This window comes from Mustelus asterias, chromosome 11 (genome assembly GCF_964213995.1).
Source record: "Mustelus asterias chromosome 11, sMusAst1.hap1.1, whole genome shotgun sequence".
Taxonomy (NCBI): Eukaryota; Metazoa; Chordata; class Chondrichthyes; order Carcharhiniformes; family Triakidae; genus Mustelus; species Mustelus asterias.
The window spans coordinates 11,233,857-11,261,424 of record NC_135811.1 but is presented as its reverse complement, the minus strand read 5'-3'; the positions used below and the strand labels follow the sequence as shown (position 1 = coordinate 11,261,424).

At 43.2% G+C, this 27,568-nt stretch overlaps 1 protein-coding gene across 4 annotated transcripts in view; it reads left to right on the top strand.

Moving 5' to 3' along the window:
* The window catches only part of wbp1la (WW domain binding protein 1-like a), a 95,563-nt gene that overhangs the window by 50,416 nt on the left and 17,579 nt on the right, over positions 1–27,568 (top strand). The window contains exons 1-3 of one of the 4 annotated variants that reach the window (XM_078223162.1): positions 7,565–7,739; positions 7,879–7,918; positions 27,317–27,425. In XM_078223162.1, the coding sequence (XP_078079288.1) occupies positions 7,892–7,918; positions 27,317–27,425 (136 nt within the window). In that variant the 5' untranslated portion in view covers positions 7,565–7,739; positions 7,879–7,891. Of the gene's footprint in view, positions 1–7,564; positions 7,740–7,878; positions 7,919–21,132; positions 21,350–27,316; positions 27,426–27,568 lie in introns of those variants that run through there. The other 3 variants (XM_078223161.1, XM_078223160.1, XM_078223159.1) reach the window with 3 other exon arrangements.

Here is a 27,568-nt window from a genome sequence, read left to right as displayed (position 1 = left end):
ACTTTGCTGATGTTAGCTGAATAATCGGGCAAATTTAGATGACAATTGTCCACCCCCTTATGTAACGTTCTATCAACTCAGGAGGTTCTTTCGCAAGCACCTACAATTCCTGTTTAAATGTTGCTCTTTGTCTTTTGGTAATGCAAAGGGTTGGTTTTAAGAAAGATTATACCTGTTTTCTGAAATTGAAAACATGTTTCAAGTCACTCAGAGTTCTGCAGCAGAGGAGGCCATTTGGCCCTTTGTGTCTGTGCTAGCTCTCTGAAAGAACTGCCATCCCTGCTCTTTCTCTCTAACCTGGCATGTATTTCCTTTTTTAAGACGTAATTTGCAATGTATTCAGTATGTGGAGAGCATGTACGAGAAATGGGAGAAAATTGTGTTGGGAAAGTCTGTTGATTGCAGCCTATGTGGTTGTGTTTGATTAAACCCTGCATTAGTCAGGCATGATTTTGTGGTTTGTTAGGCTGGCTAGTATGTCTCCTGGCAGGGAGGAGGCACAGCTACTGGTTAGAGAGGGGAAAAATAGATGCAATTGTAATCCAAGTAAGCAATTATTGTCTACTGCTATACTCGTCGAGTTTTGAAGTTGGATACATCCACATTTCACAAGTCTTTTTGATTTATTATTGTCACATGTATTGGTATGCAGTGAAAAGTATTGTTTCTAGCGTGCTATACAGACAAAACATACCGCTCATAGAGAAGGAAAGGAGAGAGTGCAGAATGTAGTGTTACAGTCATAGCTAGGGTGTAGCGAAAAATCAACTTAATGTGAGTTAGGTCCATTCAAAAGTCTGATGGCAGCAGGGAAGAAGCTGTTCTTGAGTCGGTTGGTCCGTGACCTCAGACTTTTGTATCTTTTTCCCGACGGAAGAAGGTGGAAGAGAGAATGTCCAGGGTGCGTGGGGTCCTTAATTTTGCTGGCTGCTTTGCCGAGGCAGCGGGAAGTGTAAACAGAATCGATGGGTGGGAGGCTGATTTGCGTGATGGATTGGGCTGGTTTGCATTCTTATTGAGGAGAAGTCTTTCTTCTTAAAGCTTTTGTATTTTCAAGAGCAAGTTGCACCACTTGGGATCCTTCTCTCCAAAACGGAAGGTGCAATGGGATGAATAATTTGAAGGTGCCCCAATCTAGCTTTCCAAAATTGCTGGAATATCTGAGCAGCTGGGAAGGGGAGACGGCCTCCACACATGTGAGGAAGTGGAATTTTCGCATGGCCCTTGTCAGAAAGAGGCCATTCAGCCAGTTGAGTATGCATTGGCTCTTTCAAAGAACAATCTAACTTGTTCCACTACCTGGCACTTTTCATCATTTCTCCAAGTATGCAATTTCCTTTTCAAAGCTGTTATTGAATCTGTTTCCACCACACTGACAGTTAAAAGCATTCCAAATTCTAACCACTTTTGCACAAGAGAGATTTTTTTCTCATGTCTTCCGGTTCTTTGGTGAATCCTTTCAAATGTCTGCCCTCTAGTTATCAACCAGTTATTTACACTCTCTTAACCCTTCACGATTTTGGACACCACTATCAAATCTCCTCTTTGCCTTCCCTGCTGTAATTCTCCAGCCTATCGGTATTACTGTAATCTGGCATCCCCAGAACCATCCCCGTAGATGTCATCTACACCTTGTCCAAAGTCTTCACATCCTCCTTTAAAGTGGTGTGTCCAGAATTGGAGACTGCTCCAGCCGGGCTTGAAATAGGGGTGGCACAATGATGGGGTGACCGGGTGGCACAGTGGTTAGCACTGCTGCCTCAGAATGCCAGGGACCCGGGTTCAATTCCGGCCTCGGGTGACTGTGTGGAGTTCTCTCTGTATCTGCATGGATTTCCTCTGGGTGCTCCAGTTTCCTTTCACACTCCAAAGATGTGCGGGTTAGGTTAATTGGCCGTGGTAAATTGCCCCATAGTGTCAGGGGGACTGACAGGGTAAATATGTGGAGTTAAGGGGAGGCATAGGGTCTGGGTGGGATTATGGTCGGTGTAGACTCAGTGGGCTGAATGACCACCTTCTGCACTGTAGGTATTCTATTCTAGTGGCAACTTTTCTAATCCATACCTACAAAGCTCTGTGTTCCATGTACTTTATTCACTTGCTTTGTTCTGAGGCTTGGGTTCCATTCCCTACTAAGAAGTCTCAACACCAGGTTAAAATCCAACAGGTTTATTTGGTAGCACACATGGCTTCCATTCCCTATTCAGCTATGCGTCCCACTGCCCTTCATTGTCTCTCCAGTACTTTGGGATGATCTGAGGTTGGTTATGTGAATGCAAGATTACAATCGAGAGTTTCCAGCAGGATCTGAAAAGGCTGAGACTGTTCCCTCTGGGATAGAGAAGGTTCGAGAGGTCTTTGGAACCATTAAAGTGTTTGTCTGGGGTAGATTGAGCGAAGATCTTTCTACTTCTAAGGAAGGCCTATCTAGGGCTATGAATGCAAGATAGCTGCTGATAAATCCAATAAGGAATTCAGGAGAAACTTGGGATAGTTAGAACATGGAACTTGCCATCACATGGACTAGTTGAAACAAATAGCTTGGATTCATTTAAAGAGAAGTTAGCTGAATGTGAAGCGGAAAGGAGTAGAAGGATAATAAGGTTAGATGCGGTAGGGTGGGAGCAGCTTTGTGGGGCAGAGAACAAACACTGGCGTAAACCAGTTGGACCAATGTCATGTTTCTGCGACATAAATACTGTGCAAGTCTGCCTTGATTTCACTTTCCACTCCTAGGTCTTTGTATGTTCTGATGTGACTGCTATGCTTCAGAGATGTACTGGGTGGGCAGTGCAGTCAAAGGGCCATCGTATACCCTGGAGATCAAAGTATTGGGAAATCAGCCACTGATGTGAGTTAGGAATTTTTTGCATCTATGCATGGTGGTGAAGTTTAAGGAGAAGTATAGGCATAAAGAGTATCCATCAAGCTTGAAATTATACTGTGACTTGGAGAATTGTCAGATGTACTCAACTAGGTCACTATTTTCACAATGCCTTCAAATAGTTCCAAGTCAAGATAATACATTACAAGTGGCAATGGAAGGTGTTTTATCTTTAGATTTAATAATGAGAACAGTTGGGATTTGCCTGTTGTACCTGGGCTCCTTTGTGATCCTAAAGCAGAGGGCAGGCAGTGAATGACTGAATTCTGAATCATCGTGGATGCTGCCTCGAAAGGACTTTACCAAAGCGAGTAAGATTCCCCTAAAGGTCATGTGTTGTTCCTGAACAAATTTAGCAGATATCCATTGCCACCCACTATCCTCTTTGCTATTTGTGGCATGGAATCTTGCATAGGAGCAAACGCATCACAAAGGAAGTGTACGTACACTGATGACGATGGACTCATGGTTAGGTTAACATTTGATATTTTCTTTCTATGATTCGTTCATGGGACGTCGGTGCCACGGGCAAGGGCAGTTTTTATATACCTACCTCTAATTGTCCCTGAGATAGAGGTTCTACGCTGCTTGCTTGAACTGCTGTAGTCTATACGGTGTTGCAGGTCCACCCATATTACTGCTGGGAAAAGAGATAATGTGTGAAGTGGAGGGGAACTTGCTGCTGGTGACATTGCTGTGCATCTGCTGTGCTTGTCCGAGGTAGTAGAGGTCGCAGGTTTAAAAAGTGTGGTCGAAAGAGCCTCGGCAAGTTCTGGAAGTGCGTCTTGTAAATGGTGCACGTTAATATGAGGAATTGGTGATCCTATTTATCGAACCTCTTGTTTTCAGGTGTTCAGGTGATATCTGCAACTACTTCTGAAGAATATTTGAAGGAACTCTCCTTTTGAGGTTCTAAAATTATTTTCGATGCACACATAAAATCTACAGTGCAGAAGGAGGCCATTTGGCCCATTGAACCTGCACCGACAACCCCATCCACATTCGAAACGTTGGCACTATTCTCTCTCCACAGATGCTGTCAGACCTGCTGAGATTTTCCAGCATTTTCTGCGTTTGTTCTTGGGATTATTGCACCCTTTGATACTTCTACTGTTGTGCTGATATATATTTCCCACAATCCCACCCAGGCCCTATCCCCGTAACCCCACATATTTACCCCAGCTAGTCCCTCTGACACGAAAGGGACAATTTAGCATGGCCAATCACCCTAACCCGCACATCTTTGGAGTGTGGGAGGAAACCCATGCAGACACGGGGAGAACATGCAAACTCCACACATACAGTGACTCGAGGTCAGAATCGAACCCAGGTCCCTGGCGCTGTGAGGCAGGCGTGCTAGCCACTGTGCCCAGTGTAAATTTTCTTTCACTGTTGCATATGAGCAAGTGTTACCAATAGTGTTTGTCACTGCTAGTATTTTTATGTTTCCCCATATATACTAACTAATAAATTGCCCCAGACAATTGTTGAAAGGCAAAATGGTGTTTCCATGAAAGAAAATCAGCCCACTGAGCCACCTGGTGGCTGAAGCCTGCAATCACACCACAACCATTGGATCTGGCAAAAAAATTAAATAGGAAATGTTACTGGGAAAGAATGACCAAAGGTTATAACAGCAGGAAGTAAAGTCTGTGGGAAGGACATGCATAGATTTTTAAAAAAACTATCCTTGTGACGTTGACGCCTATCTAAACTTCTGGTGAAACTATAATTCTCTTTAATCTACCCTTCGATTTCTATTTGATTTCAGCCAATCATTTAAAAGTTTTTAAAGTTTATTATTGTCACAAGTAGGCTTACATTAACACTGCAATGAAGTTACTGTGAAAAGCAATGTTGTTTGGGGTGAGGATTTATTGACAGAATCTGATAGCTATTCTCAGCACTTTTGCGCGCATCCACTTTGAAATGGCTGCCAGGATTTAGGTGATACAGGAGTGTTTGGTGTTAATAGAAGTGGTTTGTATTTTAATATATAATATATATTATACGTTCCCGCTTTAAAGGAAATCTTACTTCAGAAGAAATGGTGAGATTGATACCAGCTAAACCAAATTGACATTTGTGGACATCCCACGTCAATTTTGATTTCCTTTTGGCTTCTCCACTTCTTTCAGCCAATTTGTTCTGGTCCCGAAGGCATTGGTTCATTGTTGGGGTCTGGGCGATACCTTCCAGTCTCCCATAATCCCATAGGGATTGTGGTCGGTGCAGACTCGATGGGCCGAATGGCCTCCTTCTGCACTGTAGGGTTTCTATGATCTATGATCTTTTCCATTCCTCTGCCGCATAGTCGGGGGGGTGGGGGCTGTTTGATCGCAGTGAGGTACAATTGTGATCCTCTCCTCACCTAATGTATGCAGGCAGGATTTCCTGGAGTATTGTGTGCAGTTTTGGTCTCCTTACTTGAGAAAGGATATACTGGCATGGGAGGGGGTGCAGAGGAGATTCACTAGGTTGATTCCGGAATTGAGAGGGTTGGCTTATGAGGAGAGACTGAGTAGACTGGGGCTATACTCATTGGAATTCAGAAGAATGAAGGGAGGTCTTATAGAAACATATAAGATTATGAAGGGAATAGATAAGATAGAAGCAGGGAAGTTGTTTCCACTGGCAGGTGAAACTAGAACTAGAAGGCATGGCCTTAAAATAAGGGGAAGCAGATTTAGGACTGATTTGAGGGGGAACTTCACCCAAAGAGTTGTGAATCTGTGGAATTCCCTGCCCAGTGAAGCAGTTGAGGCTACCTCATTGAATGTTTTTAAGGCAAAGATAGATAAATTTTTGAACATTAAAGGAATTAAGGGTTATGGTGAGCGGGTGGGTAAGTGGAGTTGAAGCCATGAAAAGATCAGCCATGATCTTATTGAGTGGCGGAGCAGGCTCCAAGGGCCAGATGGCCCACTCCTGCTCCTAGTTCTTTTGTTCCTATGTTCCTCTATCTCTAGTGCCTGCGGCAGTTTGCAGCTGCTCTATCATTACCAGTTAACAACAGCAGCATCACTGGGTGGAATCTACCATCTTCCTGGTCGTGTCAGCTCAGCACACTGGATGGCAAATTTGTGACTAAGTTGATGGGGAAATCTTTGTACTTTGCGATTTTGTCCCACCACCATCCTCTGTAGAATTGAGCTCACCCAGATCTCCATTGCCTGGATCCAAACTCTCACCCATTACCCTTGATGCAAGAATACTCAAACTCGCTTTCAAATCGCACCGTGGCCTACCTCTCCCTATTTTTGCCCCCCTCCTATTCCATAATTCTTCTTGCTCATCCGGTTCTGACTCTGAGCATGCTCTGGTTTTAATTGTTTCATCGTTGGCTGTGCCTTCAGCTGCTGAGGCTCAAGCTCTGGAATTCCCTCCCTGAACCCCTCTACCTCTCTCCATCTGTAAGACTCTCCTTAAAACCTATCTTGTTGAAACCTTTGGTCCTAATATGTACCAATGGGCTCAGTGTCAAATGTATTTGACTCCAGTGAATCATAGAATGCCTACAGTGCAGAAGGAGGTCATTTGGCCAATCGGGTCCGCACTGACTCTCTATCGTTCTATCTCTCTATCAAAAGCTAGTGGCTTTTGCTACCAAATAAACCTGTTGGACTTTAACCTGGTGTTGAGACTTCTTACCGTCTCTATATCCAGACTGATCCCCTCCCCAATACCATTTCTCGCACATTTATCCTGTTAATCCCCCTAGCCTACACATCTCTGAACATTAATGGGCAATTTAGAATGGCCAATCCATCTAACCTGCACGTCTTTGGACTGTGGGAGGAAACCCACTCAGACACTGGGACAATGTGCAAACTCCACAGTCTCCCAAAGCTGGAATCAAACCTGGGTCGCTGGCACTGAGGAAGCAGTGCGACCCACTGAACCGCCCAATGAAGCACCTTGGGATTGTTTATTTTGCTGAAGACAGTATATAAGACCAAGTTGTTGTTGGTCACAGAAACATAGAAGATAGGACAGGAGGAGGCCATTTGGCCCTTTGAGCCTGTTCCGCCATTCATTACGATCATGGTGATTGCCCAATTCATTGGCTCATCCTGCTTTTTCCCCATAACCTTTAATCCCATTCCCCAAGTGCTAAATCTCGTTATATAGTCTAGTCTAATGTTTATATAACATTTTGGATGAATCTACTTTCTAGATCCATTTTTGAAAGGAATAAAATGCATGCAGTTGCTGCTTTTATTGATTCTTGTGAAGGAGTATCACTGACCAGACTGGCATTTAGTACCAGCTCCTAATTGCATTTGAGACGGTGGCAGTGGTGAATCCTCACCTTGAAGAACTGCAGCAGTCCGTGTGGTGAAGGCACTCCTGCAGTGCTGCGAGCCAGAGAGGTCTGTGGTTTTGACCCATGTTCTTGCACACTTGCAGCCAGCTCTGGGCTGAAGCTTTCTGCAGCACTGAGTTTGGCACTGGCGTGGTCTCGGTGCGGTATGAGGTGACTCGCCTTCACAATTGGAGTGAGGGGCACGGCCAGGAAGGAAAGCTAGAGGTGATAGCTGAGGGGATGACTAGTAGAAATGTTTAGGCCTGTTTATGGTTGTAACATTTGGAGGTGTGCGATATTTTAACGTTTAGTCATAAATAGCCGCAGCCATTAAAGACATTTGCTTGTTTATCCTCTTGGGTGTTACAGATTAGCTGTGGAGTGGTGTCAGCAAAACAAATTCCGGCTATGTTTCTGTAACTGCTGCGTCTTGATAGTAAAACAGCTGACTTGTGGTTGAGACCATGGCGTGCAGTGATGTCATTTACTCTTGGCTGCTGCTGTTGCCACGGTCTGACGGTCTGACAGTGTGCTGGGCGATCCTCGTCTGTGAGTCTGTTTACTGACATTTTACTGGCACTTTTACAAGCTTTGAAATAACACATGCAATGACGCCCGGAGTGTAGATATTAGGAAGCAGTGGCTGTACAAAGATGACTGAAGTTCAGTTTTCTCATTCTTCATCCAGGTTTGAGTTCAATATGCCTTTCCTTCTGAGTTTCAAACAGGTAATGCTGTCCTCGTTTCCCTTTCACCTGGAATTTGCTTAAGCGCCGCTGTCCCTCCCCAGCTTGCGTGCTTGACTTAGTTATCCTCCGTGCCTAATATGCATGCAGTCTTATCATTTTGCAATAACACTCCGCATAGTTGGAACAGGATTGCTTGTCATGCATGGCATTAGGACCTCGAATCGCTGCCCTGTAACACTGGATTAAAAATATGTAAAGAAAAGGTAGACCACGTTAAAATTTGTATGGTGTTCAGTTTTTTTTTTCAGCTGGATGATGTAAGGGTGATGTGAGCGTAGTTTGTTTAAAGACATGGGGAAAGGCTGCACACATGAGAAGGGTGTCTTACATTCTGCATTGACTTGTCTTCTGTTCCATTTGTGGGTTTCGGCCTTCTGGCTAAGATCAAGTGTAGTATCGACATGCTGTACTTGGTTGAAGTCATTAGGTTCCATTTTAGCTTCATTTGAAGCAATTTTTAAAAGCGGCATCTCGGCCTTTTGGCTAAGATGCAGATGAGATCAAGCCTTGGAGGAGGAGCTATGCCTACTCCAATCAGCTTGGATCATGTAGATCAAGCCCAAGACAGGAGGTGAGAGCCCTGTCTTGTCAGCTTGAGCAGAAACTGATAGCCAAGTTCCGCACACATGAGGACGGCCTAAACCGGGATGTTGGATTTATGTCACATTATCAGTAACCCCCACAGCTTGCCTCCTGGGCTTGTAGAATCTCACAAGCTGTTCTGTCTGGAGACAATACACATCTCTTTAACCTGTGTTTAATGCTCCCTCCACCCACATTGTCTGTACCTTTAAGACCTGGCTGGCTGTAGGATTCGCATTCTAATCAGTATTCTGCAACTTGATTTTGTGTCTGTTTGCACTGTTTGAGAGCACATTTCCACTCCATCTGACGAAGGAGCAGTGCTCCGAAAGCTTATGGTATTTGCTACCAAATAAACCTGTTGGACTTTAACCTGGTGTTGTGAGACTTCTTACCGTGTTCACCCCAGTCCAACGCCGGCATCTCCACATCTTGTCAGCTTGGGTCAGGAATGTCTCACTTGTTGAGACCCTGAATTGGACTTGATTTGATTGAATTGGATTTTTAAAAAATTGGGGTTTTTGTTCTTCCTGAGATTTATTTTGCTGTTGCACTTGGCATTAGCATTTTCACTCCTTCCATCCTGTATGACTTAAGTAATCGGTGTTTTACCCGTGTTGTGGACTCTGTTATGTTTCCTGCTTACTTTGACCCCTTCTCCATCTCCACAGGAATCCATTCTGTCCTTTGTACACCTTGAAAGAGAAAACAATGGACTTGAGTTTATCACGTTTTTTAAAGTTTATTTATTAGTGTCACAAGTAGGCTTACATTAACACTGCAATAAAGTTACTGTGAAAATCCCCTAGTCGCCACACTCCAGTACCTGTTCGGGTTACACTGAGGGAGAGTTTAGCATGGCCAGTGCACCGAACCAGCACATCTTTTGGACTGTGGGAGGAAACCGGTGCACCTGGAGGAAACCCACGCAGACACGGGGAGAACGTGCAAATTCCACACACAGGGTGACCCAAGCTGGGAACTGAACCCGGGTTCCTGGCGCTGTGAGGCAGCAGTGCTAACCGCTGTGCCACCATGCCGCCCTATAGAACCTTTTATGCAACCTCAGGATGTGCCAAAGTACTTCGCATCAAAGGAATGATTTTTGTAATATCGGCAAATACAACAGCCAATTTAGGTAACAATAAGGTTCCTCCAACAATTAGCTAAGTAACCAATCAAACTGTATTTGGGTTTATTGACTGAGGATGGAGTGGTGGAACAAGAGTCAGTCATCACTTTCAGGAGGGAATGAAATTAATATTTGAAGGGAAGTGAATTGCAATGTCTAAGAATAGTGCTGGGGAGTGGTAATAATTGGAACAGCTGTGATTATTTAGCTCATTGTTGGTGGAATCTTGCTGTTACCTAAATTGGCTGTTGTATTTGCTGATATTACATCAATCATTCCTTTGATGTGAAGTGCTTTGACACATACTGAGGTTACAAAACAGGTTCCATAAACGCAAGTCCATTTTCCTCCCTTTCAAGGTGTACAAAGGATAGAATGGACTTGGTGGAGATGGAGGGGGCAAAGGCACAAAGGGCTGAATGGCCTCCTCCTGTTCTACATCATTCCATGATTGATTAAATGTTGACCAGGGCAGCAGGAAAGCTCCTCTGCTCTTCAAATAGTGCTGTGGGATCTTTTCCTACCACCTACGGGAGTGGGCAAAGCCTTGGTTTGACTTGATGTAAGAAGTTTAACAACACCAGGTTAAAGTCCAACAGGTTTATTTGGTAGCAAAAGCCACACAAGCTTTCGAGGCTCTAAGCCCCTTCTTCAGGTGAGTGGGAATTCTGTTCACAAACAGAGCTTATAAAGACACAGACTCAATTTACATGAATAATGGTTGGAATGCGAATACTTACAACTAATCCAGTCTTTAAGAAACAAAACAATGGGAGTGGAGAGAGCATCAAGACAGGCTAAAAAGATATGTATTGTCTCCAGACAAGACAGCCAGTGAAACTCTGCAGGTCCACGCAACTGCAGGTCACGGGCATTCGGCCTCTGATATTCGGGTAAGCGTTCTCCAAGGCGGCCTTCGCGACACACGACAGCGCAGAGTCGCTGAGCAGAAACTGATAGCCAAGTTCCGCACACACAAGGACGGCCTCAACCGGGATATTGGGTTCATGTCACACTATTTGTAACTCCCACAGTTGCGTGGACCTGCAGAGTTTCACTGGCTGTCTTGTCTGGAGACAATACACATCTTTTTAGCCTGTCTTGATGCTCTCTCCACTCCCATTGTTTTGTTTCTTAAAGACTGGATTAGTTGTAAGTATTCGCATTCCAACCATTATTCATGTAAATTGAGTCTGTGTCTTTATAAGTTCTGTTTGTGAACAGAATTCCCACTCACCTGAAGAAGGGGCTTAGAGTCTCGAAAGCTTGTGTGGCTTTTGCTACCAAATAAACCTGTTGGACTTTAACCTGGTGTTGTTAAACTTCTTACTGTGTTTACCCCAGTCCAACGCCGGCATCTCCACATCTTGACTTAATGTGGCAGAAGGCATCTCTGGCAGTCCAGAATTAACACGGTACTGCACAGTGTCAACTGAAATAGGTGTTCATGTCTCTGGAGCAAATCCACAATCTGATATGAGAGTGAAACCACTGAGACAAGGCTAACATGTACAAGGTTAAAAAGGAAACCAACAACATCTGATTCATTGAAAGGGTCAAATCCTGGGAGACGGATTAAAAATTTGGAAGTTGGGACTAAGAAGCAAAGTCAAGGGGAACGTATAGAGTCATAGAGGTTTACAGCATGGAAACAGGCCCTTCGGCCCAACTTGTCCATGCCGCCCTTTTTTTTTAAACCCCTAAGCTAAACCCAATTGCCCACATTTGGCTCTGATCCCTCTATACCCATCGTACCCATGCAACTATCTAAATGCTTTTTAAAAGATAAAATTGTACCCGCCTCTACTACTACCACTACTTCTATCCAATTGGTAATCAAATTTTGGAATAAGTTGTAGGGAACGACATTGACACAGATTATACAAATGGGTTCAGGTGGCAGGATTGATTAATTAAAATTTTCTGTGGCAGCAGGAAGTGTAGACAGAGTCAATGAATGGGAGGTTGGTTTGAGTGATGGACTGGGCTTCGTTCATGACCCTGTGTAGTTTATTGCGGCCTTGGACAGAGCAGGAACCACACCAAGCTGAGATACAACCAGAAAGAATGCTTTCTACGATGCATCTGTAAAGGTTGGTGAGAGACGTAGCGGACATGCCAAATGTCCTTAGCCTCCTGAGAAAGGAGAGGCATTGGTAGGCTTTCTTAACTATAGCATTAGCATGGAGGGACCAGGACAATTTGTTGATGATCTGGACACCCAGAAACTTGAAGCTCTCGACCATTCCCACTTCAGCCCCATTGATGTAGAGAGGGGCTTGTCCTCCATTGATCTACAGGAGCTCCTTGATCCTGTACCGTTTCTCACCTCTCTCCTGTTCTCTAGCACTGCACAGGGGAATGCTCTTTCACCACCTCCACCAATGCTAACATTGACCTGCTTGAGTAGCTCTTCTATTGTGGCCAAACCTCAGAGGTCTTTTCTCCTTGTTCTTGTTTATTTTCTCTCATATACTGAGCAAGCTTAGAAACTGTATCTGTATGTGCTGCATGCATGCCTATACATGTTAACTGCTGGTGTGAAAAAAAAACTTGATGAGTCATTTGCACCTAAGCTAAAAACAATTTTATTTACAGATTTATTTTAATTCAAAACATTAAGAAAAACTCAATCGGAACACACTTTGGAAAGAATATCAATTAAAGTGGTTAAGGATTAAAAACCATCATTGCCATTTCATTAATTCATGGTCGCTGAAGATGGCATGGTCACCTTGTACTTCTTCGTATAAGTATAGTTTAAGAAAACTTAATATGGTTGTGTGGCTTAATTAGTTTATTGGTTTTTGAAGACCAGACCTCTTGTACACTGAAGTTTTCCACCTCCTTAAAGCCGAGAACTTGCAGGGAAGCCTTTCCTGTTGTTTCACTTCGGATTAATTCATCAGTTTCTCTGAAGCAGCCAGGATCAGTCAAGTGTACAATATAAAGTTTATTTAATGTTCATTTATTAGTCACAAGTAGGCTTACATTAACACTGCAATGAAATTACTGTGAAAATCCCTTAGTCGCCACACTCCGGCGCCTGTTCGGGTAACACTGAGGGAGAATTTAGCACAGCCAGTGCACCTAACAAGCACGTCTTTTGGACGTCTTGTGGGAGGAAACCGGAGCACCCGGAGGAAACCCACGCAGACACGGAGAGAACGTGCAAACTCCACACAGACAGTGACCCGAGTCAGGAATTGAACCTGGGTCCCTGGCGCTGTGAGGCAGCAGTGCTAACCACCGTGCCACTGTACTGAGCAATATCTAAATTTTCAGCAAATTCTTCACTTTAATCAGTGACTTCAGCGTCTCCTTAAGGTACTTTCCACCCCTTAATGGGAGTCTGAGTCGGAGCTTCATGTGAGCGTGTTCCATCTTCTTACTTTCCCCTAGCAATCTTATTACCTTGAGTGCCGTCTGCTTTGTAATCTCGTTGGCTTTCACAGTGGAGTAGATGTGGTAAGGTGGGAAATCCTTTTGCCTCTTTGCGGATATGGCCATTTTGATATGGCCTGCTATTAATTGAAAGCTAGCATATTGAAAATGTACTAGTTGTGAAATCCGTACGATTCATCCTTGTTTTTATCAGCTGAAGCAGTGAAAAACCACATTGATCTTAGGCCCACCCATTACATTGTCCCTGACTGTTGTTGCCCAAGTCCAGTTTTCTATAATGTCTAACAGACAGGAAAAAGCCATGCCACCGGTTTTTAAGATAACATACACACACTCATAGAATCATAAAGCACAGAAAGAGGTCCTTCTTCCCACCGTGCCAGTGCCAGCCTTTGAAAATAACTATCCAATTAGTCCCCAACGCCTTGGCATTTTCCCAATAGCTCTGCAAATGTTTAAAAGTATATATCCCATTCACTTCTGAAAATCAGAATTGAACCAGCTTCCCAACACCTTTCAGGCTTAGCAAATAAAATCATCACCCCTCCAGTTCTTTGCCCAGTCATCTTAAATACGTATCCTCTGGTTACCAGGCTCCTGCCGGTGGTGACAGTTTCTCCTTATTTATGCCTTCAAAAACTCTTCATAGTTTTGAACACCTGTGTCAGATGCTCTCTCTGTTGTATGGAGAACAATCCCAGCTTCTCTAGTCTCTCCATGTAACCAAAGTCTTTCATCCCTGGTATCATTGCAGTCAGTCTCCTCCAAAGCAACCTGTCATACCTCACAATGGTTTGAATATTTTGAGTCCATATGTATACTATTAAATTCTTCAGTTCAGTTTTACCTAGTGGCATTTGATTCTTTGTCAGCATCAGCTGGCCAGTTTCATGAATATTTCCTTAAGATGCAGCTTGAGGTGAGAAAACCAATGGCTTCCCTGTCTGGGTGTCACTCTAGTTAGCCACTGGGAGTTGATTTTTTAAAAACAAATTCTTTCATGGGATGTGAGCGTGTTTGGTAAGGCAAGCATTTGTTGTCGATTCCTAATTGCCCTTGAACTGAGTGGCTTGTTAGGTTATTTCCAAGGGATGTTGAGAGTCAACCGTGTTTCGTAGGTCTGGAGTCCCATGTAGGTAAGGACAGCAGATTTCCTTCCCTAAAGGACATTAATGTACCAGATGTGGTTTTTGCAACAATTGATAGTTTCATGGTCACTATTACTGAGACTAACTTTTAGTTACACGTTTTAATTGAAATTAAATTCTACCAGCTTTGAACCCGTATCCCCAGAGCATCAGCCTGGACCTCTGGATTATCAATCCAATGACATTGCTACTACACATTATCTCCTCATGATGTGAGATGAACTTTCCTGTTCTCCTAGTGAGACAGGTGTTTTTCTTTTATGAGATGTGGGTGTCACTAGTAAGGTCAGCAATTATAGCCCATCACTAATTGTCCCTTGAATGGGGCAATTAGTGGGTTGCTGACCTCTTGACTACATCTGAATGGCTTGCTATGCCATTTCACAGGGCAGTTACAAATCAACATCATTGCTGTGGGTCTGGTGTCACATCTAGGCCAGACCAGGGAAGGATGGCAAACTTCCTCTTCTCAAAGACATTAGTGAACCAGATGGTCCTAATGACATTCTGGTAGTTTTATGGACACCATTTGTGAGACTAGATTTTATTGGGGCGGCATGGTGGCACTGTAGTTAGCGCTGCTGCCTCACAGTGCCAGGGATCCAGGTTCAATTCCGGCCTAGGGTCACTGTCTGTGTGGAGTTTTCTCCCTGTGTCTGCGTGGGTTTCCTCCGGGTGCTCTGGTTTCCTCCCACAGTCTAAAGATGTGCAGGTTAGGTTGATTGGCCATGCTAAATTGACCCTAGTGTCAGGGGATTAGCAGGATATATATGTGAGGTTGTGGGGATGGGGCCTGGTGGGACTGTGGTCGGTGCGGACTCGATGGGCCAAATGGCTCCCTTCTGCAGTGTAGGGATTCTATGATTCAAGATGATGGGCCGAATAGCCTCATCCCATGATGTATGATTCTATGAAAGAGCATTGTCACTGAAATTTAACATGCAGATGCAGCTGGCAATTAGGAAGGCTAATGGAATGTTATCTTTTATCACGAGTACAGGAGTAGCAAAGTCATGCTTCAATTGTATAGACTCTTGGTTAGGTTGCAGCTGGAGCAGTGTGTTAAGTTTTGGCCCCTTTACCTTAGGAAGGATATTATTGTCATAGAGGGAGTACAGTGAAGGTTCAGACTTGTTTGTGGGACTGTCTAATGAAGAGAGATTGAGGAATCTGGGTCTGTATTATCTAGAGTTTCAAAGAATGAGAGATGATCTCACTGAAACCTACAAAATGCTTAAAAAGGGATAGACAGGTAGGATGTTTCTCCTGGCTGGGGGGGAGTCTAGATCCAGGGGGCATCATTTCAAAATAAGGATTAAGCCACTTGGGACTAAGATGAGCATCACAGAAGGCTGTGAATCTTTGGCATTCTCTAACTCAAAGAGCTGTGGAATCTCCGTCATTGAGTATGTTTTAAGCAGAGATTGATTGACTACCAAATACCAATGATTTAAGAGGATATGGGTGTGATCAGTCATGATAGTATTAAAAGGTGAAGAAGATGTGATGGGCCGAATGGCCTACTCTTGGTTCTATGTTCCTGCGAAAGAAAAACAAACTTTCATTTATATGGTACCTTGACCTCAGCATCCTAAAATGGTTTACAACCAATGAAGTGCAGTCACTGTTGTAATTAGGAACCAATCAGCTCACAGCAAGTGCCCAAAAACAGCAATGTGATGGATACCAGATGGCTCCCACTTTTAAGTTTGTTGAGGGATAATTGATGGCGAGGATGTATGTTTAGTTTCTTGCAAAAAGAAAGTCTCTCTGAAATACTCATTGTGGCGATGAGGAACGATTCCCATTGTTTTCATAAACATTAAGCTTTCTCATGTACTGGTTTGTCTTTTGGTCCAATCAGTGTAGGATCAAAGGACTCTGCTGCTTTTGAGTTTGCATATCATAGAATATTAGAAATCTCAGTGCAGGAGACCATTTATCTCATTGGGAAAGTCATCAATTGTGAGTTGCCACAAATTCCACTTCGCAGATTCTTTTCTGAGCCCTTTAATATTCTTGGAAGTGTTTCACAATTAAATTGAGAATGATTTCATTTGATTTATTATTGTCACATGTATTAACATACGGTGAAAAGTATTGTTTCTTGCGTGACAAAACATACCGTTCATAGAGAAGGAAACGAGAGAGTGCAGAATGCAGTATTACAGTCATAGCTAGGGTGTAGAGAAAGATCAACTTAATGCAAGGTAGGTCCATTCAAAAGTCTGATGGCAGCCGGGAAGAAGCTGTTCGTGAGTCGGTTGGTACGTGACCTCGGACTTTTGTATCTTTTTCCCGACGGAAGAAGGTGGAAGAGAGAATGTCCGGGGTGCGTGGAGTCCTTGATTATGCTGGCTGCTTTGCCGAGGGAGCGGGAAGTGTGGACAGAGTCAATGGATGGGAGGCTGGTTTGCGTGATGGATTGGGCTACATTCACAACCTTTCGTAGTTCCTTGCGGTCTTGGGCAGAGCAGGAGCCATACCAAACTTTTAAACTTGCTTTTGGTTGCCATTTGTATAAAATTTGTGTGTCTGTGTGTAAATGGGTAAATATATTTTCTAAGTGGCCCATTTTTATTTTGAGTTCTAAATTTATGCAGCCAATCCAGGATAGTGACATGGATATGTGAAATTTTCTGCTTGGATATGATTCTCTACTCCTGATTTTACAATCTTGCTTTATTTGTGCTCTCCGTTTACCTTGGCTCGAAGTTGGTACCTACTCAATCAACGTGTTAAACGAATCTGGACCTCACATGGATTTAGCTTTTAGAGCAAAGTACAGCACAGGAACAGGCCCTTCGGCCTTCCAAGCCCGTGCTGATCATGATGCCCTGACTAAACTGCAAAAAAAATCTTCTGCCCTTACTCAGTCCATATCCCTCTATTCCCTCCCTATTCATGTACCCATCCAGATGCCTCTTAAATGTTGCTAACGTGCCTGCTTCCACCACCACATCTGGCAGCGCGTTCCAGGCACCCACCACACTGAGAAAAACTGCCCTTGCACATCTCCCTTAAACATTCCCACTCTCACCTTGAACCTAAGCCCCCTTGTAATTGACACTTCCACCCTGGGAAAAAGCCTCTGACCATTCACCGTGTCTATGCCTCTCATAATTGTGTAGACCTTCAACAGGCCTCCTCACAGCCTACGTCTTTCCAGTGAAAACAATCCTAGTTTATTCAACGTCTCCTCATAGTCAACGCCCTCGAGACCAGGCAACATCCTGGTGAACCTTCTTTGCACTCTCTCCAAAGCGTCCACATCCTTCTGGTAGTGTGGTGACCAGAACTGCACACAATATTCCAAATGCAGCCTAGGCAAGGTTTTATATAGCTGCAACATGATTTCCCAACTCTTGTACCCAATGTTGAGTCCCTTGGTCAAGAGAGGTGGTCAAATGTGATTAGTGTAGGTTTCAAGGTGATTCATGAGGGCGGGGGGAACTGTAACCAAGGAAAGGGGGTACGGGGGCACAGTTTGAATGTGGAGACAATGTGGCTCGAGGATCCGCGCCATTGATGGTTAAGTGACGAGAGAGCATGGAACGTACGATCGCACAGAGCTGGGTGAACAGTGTGTCTCAGCAGGTTTGTGGTTCGGACCAAGTCTGGAAATGTGGGATGGAGTGAGGCTATTCAGGGATTTTTAGATGGGGACAAGGATGAGAGACGAGGGGGTTAGTTAGCGGTAGTAGGGAGCAGGGTTTAGTGTGGGTAATAGCGCAGTCATTGTGATTTTAATGCAGAAAACTAAGCATTTGGAAAGTCAAATCTGCAGGTGATCAAAGCATTGGCTGATGGAATCTTTCAACAGCAGCTCAGGTGAGGCAGCGAAAGGCTGATATTATTGAAACTGATATAGTTGACAGCTGCAGTTTGCTTCAGAAAACATCCTGCTTTTATGAGGTAATGATACTGTAGTTTCAGTCATGAGTTCTGTTTGCTGGAGTTCAAGGAGACTCTTTTAAGTAGACTCTGTAGACGGTTTGCTATAAAGTGTGCTATTTAAATAGACACTGTTTGCTGTAAAATAGTCTTTTGCTGTGAGCCTCACCCACAGTGTTGTCAGTAAATAGTCTGATTCATGTTTCTGGTCATAGGCCTGCAACTTTAGAGATGCTTGAAAAACGGATATTATATATATATATATAACAGAATATTGTAAAGAGGTTCTTCCCATTAATTGAGGCATATATACTTTCTGCAATTTTATATGCAATTATAAAATAGCGCAGTCATTGTAAATTTTTGGTTTGGAGTGCAGCAAAATGAGCAGTCGTGTGTGTGTGTATATATATATATATAATATATATATATTTTATATGCGTTCAGTACCAATGTCTGGCTGTGTTGAGTCTGGTGCCCTGTTAAAATCTTGTATGAAGACCTTGGATCCCACCATATAAGGTTGGCTATTGGTTACAGAATGCAGGCATCTTTCCTTTCCTATTTTTATTCAAATGTACCTCTTTGACTGTTTTTTACAGGGTATTTAGATTGCAGACTTGAGTTTAATTACTCCTTCCTTGAATGCTCCTTTAATAGATTCTGGTTGAAAACTGCACATCAGTTTCTTTTGTCACTCAACTTCTTTTTCTGTTATAATCCTATGTTTGCATATGAGAGAGATTCACTCTCCCACAAACCAATTCCACAACAGCCATTGATTCTCAGATAGTTCTTTGTGTTTTTCAATCCCACCACTCCCCAGGCAAGTGCCAAATATGCCACTCTCCAGGTCTATTCTGTGTATTTGCCATGTTAAGGTCGCGCCATTGTCATTCTTCCAGTCATTATTTCCCAGGATCTCAGGGCAATGAAAGTCTTCCCACCCTTAATTGCAAACTCGCGGTTTTTTGAAACCTAATCTTTGTGTCAGTTGACGATCACTGATTAGTGTTTTTTAAATTGCAAACCTTTTCCTCATCCTCTCGGCCTCAGTGCTGCCTTGAATGATGAGCCTTGATCCTTTATCTAGGTTCCCTGTTGATAAATGTTGTGTGTGTCCTGCATGTCAATGTGGTGCAAACAGGTTTATAACAAGTATTTCAAACCAGCTGTGCTGTTTACTTATGTATTACATGAAGTTTACAGTACAGGAACAGGCCATTCAGCCCAACCTATCCAAGTTAGCGTTTATGCGCCACACTAGGGGTGGCACAGTTTATGCTCCACTGGGATGGCACAATGGTTAGCACTGCTGCCTCACAGCGCCAGAATCATTCTGGTAAAATCTACACTGTGCTCCCAGTGTAAGGGCCAGCCACTTATTTTTGTATGCAGGGCTGGTGAGGATATAGAGGGCCTTTGACTTGCTTGATTCACTCCCACCCTTTTTACCAGCCCAGCCTTCTTCTAATTACAGCACCGACTTGTTCCTAAGTGAGATCATGACCAATCTTCCAGGCTGCTCACTAATTGGAGGCACTGTGGTTTGCACTGCTGCCCCTCAGCGCTAGGGAGCCGGGTTCGATTCCCGGCTTGGGTCACTGTGCAGAGTCTACATGTTCTCCCAGTTTCTGTGTGGGTTTTCTCCAGGTGCTCCAGTTTCCTCCCACAGTCCGAAAGACATGCTGGTTAGGTGCACTGGCTATGCTAAATTCTCCCTCAGTGTACCCGAACAGGCGCTGGAGTGTGATGACTAGGGGATTTTCACAGTAACTTCATTGCAATGTTAATGTAAGTCTACTTGTGACACTAATTTTTTTAAAAACTCAGTCTCCTCTGGTCCCGCTTCATCTAACCATAACAGTATATTCCTTCCTGAACCTTGCTTATCTAACCCTCTCCATCTGAGCACCTTGACAACTCCTTCAAGTAATGAGGTGTCATTCAGAATGAATTTGAGGTGATGAAATTGTGAAATTGACGAGGAACTGTAATACCAAGAGTCGAATGCTTAATCTAGGTTGGTTTTCCTGTACAGCGTTGAAGAAGTGAGTGCTGCATTGTCGACTGGTAACGTCCCTCAGATGAGAAGACTAACTAAACAATCGTCTGCCCTATTGCATTGGTTCAGATTCATACTAAACATCCCTTGGTACTATTGGAAAAGGAGCAGGGGGTATTCGTGGTGTCCCAAGATGCTGTACAATGGAAGCTTTGTTCAAAAAGTAACCGAGATAAAGCCATTGCATTTCAGATAACTCCAGTGTATGTTAAGCACTTGTTGCAAGCTGACTTTCTTTCCCCCTTTAACTTTATTGAATTGCATTTGAAAATGTTAAAGGATTTTCTTTTGCACAACCTGCCACCGCCATGAAATGATTTTTAATCAAAGATTTTCCTGCTGAGGAGGGTTTGTGTTTCTCTGGATAAAAGCAGATGCTGGAATCTGGAACCAAAAGAGAAAATGCTGGAAAATCTCAGCAGGTCTGGTGGTATCTGTAAGGAGAGAAAAGAGCTGACGGTTCGAGTCCAGGTGACCCTTTGTCACAGCCCTTGTGTTTCTCTGCTTGGCCTTGTGTTGCTTTGGTGAGGAAGCATTGTTGAGGATGGTGGGTGGAGGGGGTCACAAGATAATGAGCGTTGAAAGATTTATGATAAATTGATTGGGGGTCAAACCTCTAGATCGTAAGTAGAATCTGGAGTGTTGGTGAGAGAGAGAATTTGGTTGATGTGAAACCCTCAGGACAATTCAAATTTGATTGTTAATTCAAATCCTGGGTTACAGTCAATGGGTAACTTAATGTTTGCTGTGACATTTACTTATTTTTAACACATCTGTTTACTCTGGTTTAATGGAAAGCTAGGCTTGAAGTGTTACAGGGATTTGTTTTATATAAACGAATGTTTGGCACAATTACCCACTCTTTTTGCTGCGAATGAGTTCATGGTAGAGGTGACTTTGCAGATTCCCTGGTGGCAGTGGTTCTATAAACTAAATTACTTTGTGTTGCCAGATGGGTGTCAGTTGCTCGGAACGTTTTTGGAACAATCTTGGGAGGGATCCAGTGGGTGTAACAAGTTGGGAAAATGTACCTTGTTGGACACTCATCGTGGATGTGGAGAAGGGAATTGTGGTTTATCTCCTGGAGGCATGAACAGGCATGGAGCACAGAATAAATGCAGTGGAATGAAGGGATTTTTAATCCTCTTTATGCCATGATTCTACTTCAGCATATACTCGCTAAGGTGAGGAACTGTGGAGTGGGAAGTTAAGTATGGTGATGGATAAGGAAGTTGGCATAAACAAATTATTCCGGGATCTGAAACACTAGACCTCAGGAATGTTTTTTGATATAATGAGTTATTATATAGCGAGTCCTTACTACCAAAAGGTTTGATTATCTCCTTTGATGCAGAGACTACACACGGACTTTATAAAAATACAAAAGGTTCTTTGCATCGTCCTCTTTCTAAATATTAAATCCTAAAATATATAAAATCAGTGTTGTGGTAAAGTAGTTAACTCGGGTCAAAGCTGTACTGTCTTGAGGATGTTTACTAAGTCTATTTGAATTTTCGGTTGCCTTTCCCTGACCCAGTTGCGGTGAATTTCTGTTCCGTGAGTTGGAGTGATTCAGTTACTGGAGCTTTATACTTATTTGGGTTCTTTTGACCTGACCGTCTAGTTTATTTCCTAGCTGTTTATCAAATTTTTACTGCTATTATTTTCAGGACCATTGCATAATAAACCCTGAAATTTGAATTTGTTGAATGTTCAAGAGTTCTGTAACCCCATCTTGCAATGCGTGACTTAGGAGAAGCTTGGGTTGACACCACTGGATTTGGTTCTGCAGGTGTCTTAACACAGACCATAAGTTAGCAAGTGATTGGGTTAAAAGTTTGAAATGCTTGTCATTTATCGTGTTCCTAAAGAAAGTGAGCCTGTCGAAACTACAATATACTGGAGGTGGAGCAAACAGAAGAACCTGTTCTCCGAGGTTGTCCTTCTGTGTCGCTCACTTTGCTTTAGTTTCATGTTTGTTTTCAGAAAGATCATTTAATTTGTAATGTGCTCTACCAGTGTATGCCTGAAGTTTCATTATGGACTTGTAGAATTCAAACTCATCACTTCTGTGCTCCCTGGCCTACTTTGGCAAAAGTTCCATCAACATCTCCTCATTATGTTCACCCTTAATTTCAAATGTCTTCACAACCTTGCTCCTTCCTCCCTGTTTCTAACCACCTCCTGCCCTACGACTATCGTAGATCTCTCTGCCCATTCAGTTCTGACCTCATGAGCCTCCATCATTGGTGGCTGTTCCTTTAGTAGCCTAGCACCTGTGCTGTGCAATTTCTTCTTGAACTCCTCTGTTCCTTTAAGATATTCCTTAAAACCTGCCTCTTTTAACTAAGTTTTTGATCATCTGGCCTGATATTTGTGTGTGTTTTGGTATCAGGTTCTGTTTGATTGCATTCCTATGAAGTGGCTTGGGACATTTTACTCTGTTGAAGGTACTATCTAAATATAGGTTGTTGTTGCTTCATCATCATAGCTTTCGACAGCCATGGCTCATTTGGTAGCACTCTCTCTTTTGAGTCACAAGGTTCTGGGTTCAAATCCCACTCTAGGACCTGAGCGCACAAATCAAGGGTGACATTTCTGTGTACACCGAGGGAGTGCTGTGCTGTTGCAATTGCTGTCTTTCAGGTGAGACATTAACTGGTGGTTCCATCTGCCCCCTCGGGTGAAATAGGCAAAAGCGCCCATGGCAATGCTTGGAAGAAGGTCAGGGAAATTATCTTCTGTGCCATGGCCAATACTTGTTTCTTGATTGACATCACAAAGACAGATTATCTGGTCGTTTTCACATTGCTGTTTATGGGATCTTGCTGTGCACAAGTTGCCTGCCATGTTCCCTACATTACAACAGTGATTACATTTCAAAGAGTACTTCATTGGCTGTAAAGTGCTTTCAGGGGTTCAGTGGCTGTGAACAGTGCTAGATAAAAGAAAGACTCCCTTGCTCTTCTAAAAAGTAAAGCATTAAATGAATAGATCACAGTTCATTATACCCTGTTTGCTCATTTGGAGATACAAACTGATTATCTTAGGTGATAACTGGATGAAAATTTAATGGCTCAGGATGTTGCTTGTGATCTTCCACTGGATTGCTTTCCAGATTCTGTTCTGGGCAATACTGATTGCATGTTTTTTTTTTAAACATAAGACCGGGTATCTCTCCTGAATCGACATGTTTTTGAGATGCGATTGCTTTCATGTTCTGGCAATCCGTTTTGTATAGTCCCTTGGAGGACTGTACGTCTCTTGTCCTCGGTGGCCTCCTGTCTGATGTATTGGTCTCTTGTCCCTTTTGCAGGTACTGATGTTATCGAGTTGTGCACATGTGGTGTGACTTCAGTACATCTGTACAGCTTTATGGCATCTGACATCCTTTGGGTTCACAATCAGATCTAAGGCGCACAAGTTTATTTTCCAGGATTGTGTGTCACACGCACATCTTAGCAATAACCTTGGAGCCAATAATTCTTGGACGCAAAATGTTTTAAATAGAGGCCAAAGGTCATGTTAGCCCTCAACTTATACAATTTAGTAATATATAGATCTTTAAATTATTAAAGGGCTTGTATAGGATGAATACTGCCTCTCCATAAACTTTTTTGTTGTCTTGATTTTGAGTAATGCTTTTGCCAACAGATGAATTCACATTGTGTGTGTAAATGTTTATAATGCGCGTTTCCATGTCTGTCAGGATGTAGTTGCAAATCTTCTGTCTGATGCTGTGGTGCTTCCCAATGCACAGCCGCAGTCCCCCTTCCGAATAGCTGTACGTAAATGTGGACATGGGGTCACATCTCCTCTGATTTCAACTCCAGTATTCCTGCACCTTGCTGGGTCCTGAAGCACTCTGATCCCCTTCTTCACTCACATACTCGGATCTCCTGTGTTTCATAGAATCCTACAGTGCAGAAGGAGGCCATTCGGCCCATCGAGTCTGCACCGATCACAATCCCAACTAGGCCCCCCTGACACTAAGGGGCAGTTTAGCATGGCCGATCACCTAACCCGCACATCTTCGGACTGTGGGAGGAAACCGGAGCACCCGGAGGAAACCCCCACAGACACGGGGAGAACTCCACTCGGACAGTGACCCAAGTTGGGAATCGAAGCCGGGTCCCTGACACTGTGAGGCCGCAGTGCTAACTACTGTGCCACCGTACTGCCCAGCCCACACCCTGTTCCCAGTGTTTCACTCCCAGCCCACACCCTGTTCCCAGTGTTTCACTCCCAGCCCACACCCTGCTCTATCTGTCACCCTGAGCGAACGGCACTAGTGATATTAAAGGGAACCCTGAGGTGGTTTCACTTTGTGAAAGGAGCGCTGAAGGTGCTAAGATGCAAATTGGCCTCTTTGATGCATTGCTGGTAAAGGTTCACTGGGTTTATCCAGTTTGGAGGAACAGTTGAGGACAGCGGAAATGTCTCCAAATTGGACGACTTTATTGGGCTCAAAACTGAAGGTGTTTTCAGTTGCTTCCTTGTATATCCATATCTTGATTTTCAACACCCTTCGTTACTGCAAGTCCAAGGAGCCAAGATATGGGAGAATAAACAAAATGGAACAGTAAGGTATGGATTTCTGTTGAGGATGGTCAATCTGTTGTTGTTTGGCTGCCATTATTTTAAAGCCTATTACCACATTTGATTAGTGCACAGATAAAGCACAATGGAGAGGTTGTATTGTGGCTATTGTATGTGTGCTTGGAAACTCCCCAAATATTGTGTGCCACTCTGGCTCGTTATGATTACAACAACATATGTTTATATAGCACCTTTCATGGGGAAGAACATCCTGGATCACGTCAGAGGCATGACTAGAAATAAATGGGTGCCATGCCAATGGCGGAATATTATCAGGGGTTTTAAAATACTTGAACAGAAGAGTGGATTTTGAGGACAAGACAAAGTGGTGCGGTGGGAGAGGTTTAGGAAGGGAATTCCCAAGGGCAGGGCCAAGGCAGCTGATAGGCTATTTATGATGTTGGAATAAAAGGGGGGCGGTGGGGGTAAGTGATCAAAAGTAAAGTTAAAAGTTTATTTATTCGTCACAAGTAAGGCTTACATTAACACCGCAATGAAATTACTGTGAAATTCCCCTAGTCGCCACAATCTGGCGCCTGTTCAGGTCAATGCACCCTAACCAGCACGACTTTCAGATTGTGGGAAGCACCCGGAGGAAACCCTCGCAAACACGGAGAAAATGTGCAACTCCGCACAGACAGTGACCCAATTTTAATAATGCCATCTACACCTCAGCTGTATAGGCCCTAAGCTCTGGAATTCCTTTCCTATATCTCTCCGCCTCTCTACCTTCCCTCTTTAAAGTCACTTGTTAAAACTTACATCTTTTTGACCAAGATTCAGGCTGCATGTCCTAGTATCTACTTATGATCTGGCATCAGTTTTGTTTGATATAGTCACTTGGCACTACAGAGCTTGAGTCTTGCAGAAGAAAAAGACATACTATTGAAGATTTTCATCTTGCATATATCAGAACAGCTATGCAAGTTAAACCAATAGTAAAGGGAACAGTGATTTATACCACATGAGAAGAGAGTTCTGACTGTTTGGCAAGTGGACTCTGGTCGAGATGTTGCCATGGAGAATGCAGCATGGAACAGTTAACTACCAACCTTTTGTTTTCCAGATACAAACCAGGCAGGTTGACTCTGGTTGGTCAAGACACTGCTGTGGGGAATGAACCCCAGGGAATGGCTGTCCCCCAAACTTTTAGTTGGAATAGGTGTAATTTGTGGACATACTCCTACTGTCTGCAATGGGCAGAGCCCTATGTATGAATACATGTAGCTTCTAGCATGCACACGTGAGCCACACTGACAGCCCAACTAATAATCTTAAATTGGTTTTCACTGAAATTCTTAGCACAGTCAGGATTGTTTAGCAAATGCTGCCCAATCATAGAAACACATCTAATGTTGGGCACTGTGTTTTGAGTTTTGATAGCATGGGCTGGTGGTTGATTCTGTGAAGCCCTTGGAACATTTTTACTACATTAAGAGCTATACAAATGCAAGTTATTTCTCTTGTAAATCATGACTGGAGCAGATGAATGAGTCAGCAGAGGAAATAGAGTTTGTGACGAGGGTTGATGAAGAGGGCTTTGACCTTCCAGATGTTAACTGAAGGAAATTGCAACTTGTCCAAGATTGGATGTTGGACAGATATATTGTTTACATGGGCAATGAAGGAGTTGAGAAGATCTAGTTGAGTTGAAGCATTGGAAGCAAACCCACATGAGCTTCGTACTTGGGAGCAGGAGTCTTCCAATGAACTCAACAGTGGAAAAAAGACCATGTCAAAGGTGGCAGCGAGTTTCAGTGGGGATATTGCACCGTGTCCCATTTTCAGAGGATCTTGTTTGTGACTTTGGTTCGGCATTGTGGCAGAGATAGATTTAGATTGGAGTGTCTAAAATAGGAAGCTGTAGGGAAAGATGGGCAGGGATCTGTAATTGTCATGTCAATTAATTCTGATTAGGTTAGTAAATTAAATGCTACATTAGATTTTTGTCACTTTGTTTGAACTGAAACGGGTTTGTGGTCATTGTACTAATCCTATGTAGAAAACTGAAGCAATACTTGCGATTTTATCGTAATTACATGCAGAATATCTCTTTGATTCAAAGAATACATAATCATTAATCCTTTGGTGTGAGCATTGATACATAACACTGTACTGAATGTGGCTACGCCTTCTACTAGTTTCCTTCATTAAGTTCAGGTGAGGGACCAAGGCTCAATGTAGGACACTACCAAGAACAGAGGAAGAAACATACAATGGTTCAATTGTACCTGTTAAGTGATGCCAAGCTCATATTTGAAAAGACCAAAGTTTATAAGAGGGTGAAGACTGAGGGATTGTTTAGCTTCCTCAGCCTGTTGGCCATGAGCCAGAATGGGTTTGATTGAGTGAAACTAATTCTTGATTTTCAAATAAAGAGACCTAATTGATCCATAAGATGCTAAACTCAGTTCTGAGTCATGAATGTGGCTGAAACTAGGTGGCTAATGACATCTTATCCTTATGGTCATGTAATGACTGCGCAATTGTTCATGATTCCATGATTTTTCTCTCTCTCATCACTGCCATAATTTTTTCTTTTCTTTTTGAAGTCTCAAGAGAGAGAGGTGTGCATCGGAGTGAATAACCAGAGTTATTTCTGTGAAACGGGACATTGTTGTGGAGAATCGCAATGCTGTAACTACTATTACGAACTTTGGTGTAAGTATCGACCTTCAATTCTAACTGATTCATTTGAGATGACTGGTGACCATCACCAGTTTTTGTTCTGAGTCACGAGTTTGAATTTTACTGATCTGTCAGTTGAAGAGTGAATAATGCCCCTCTCCCTGTCTCTTTGTCAC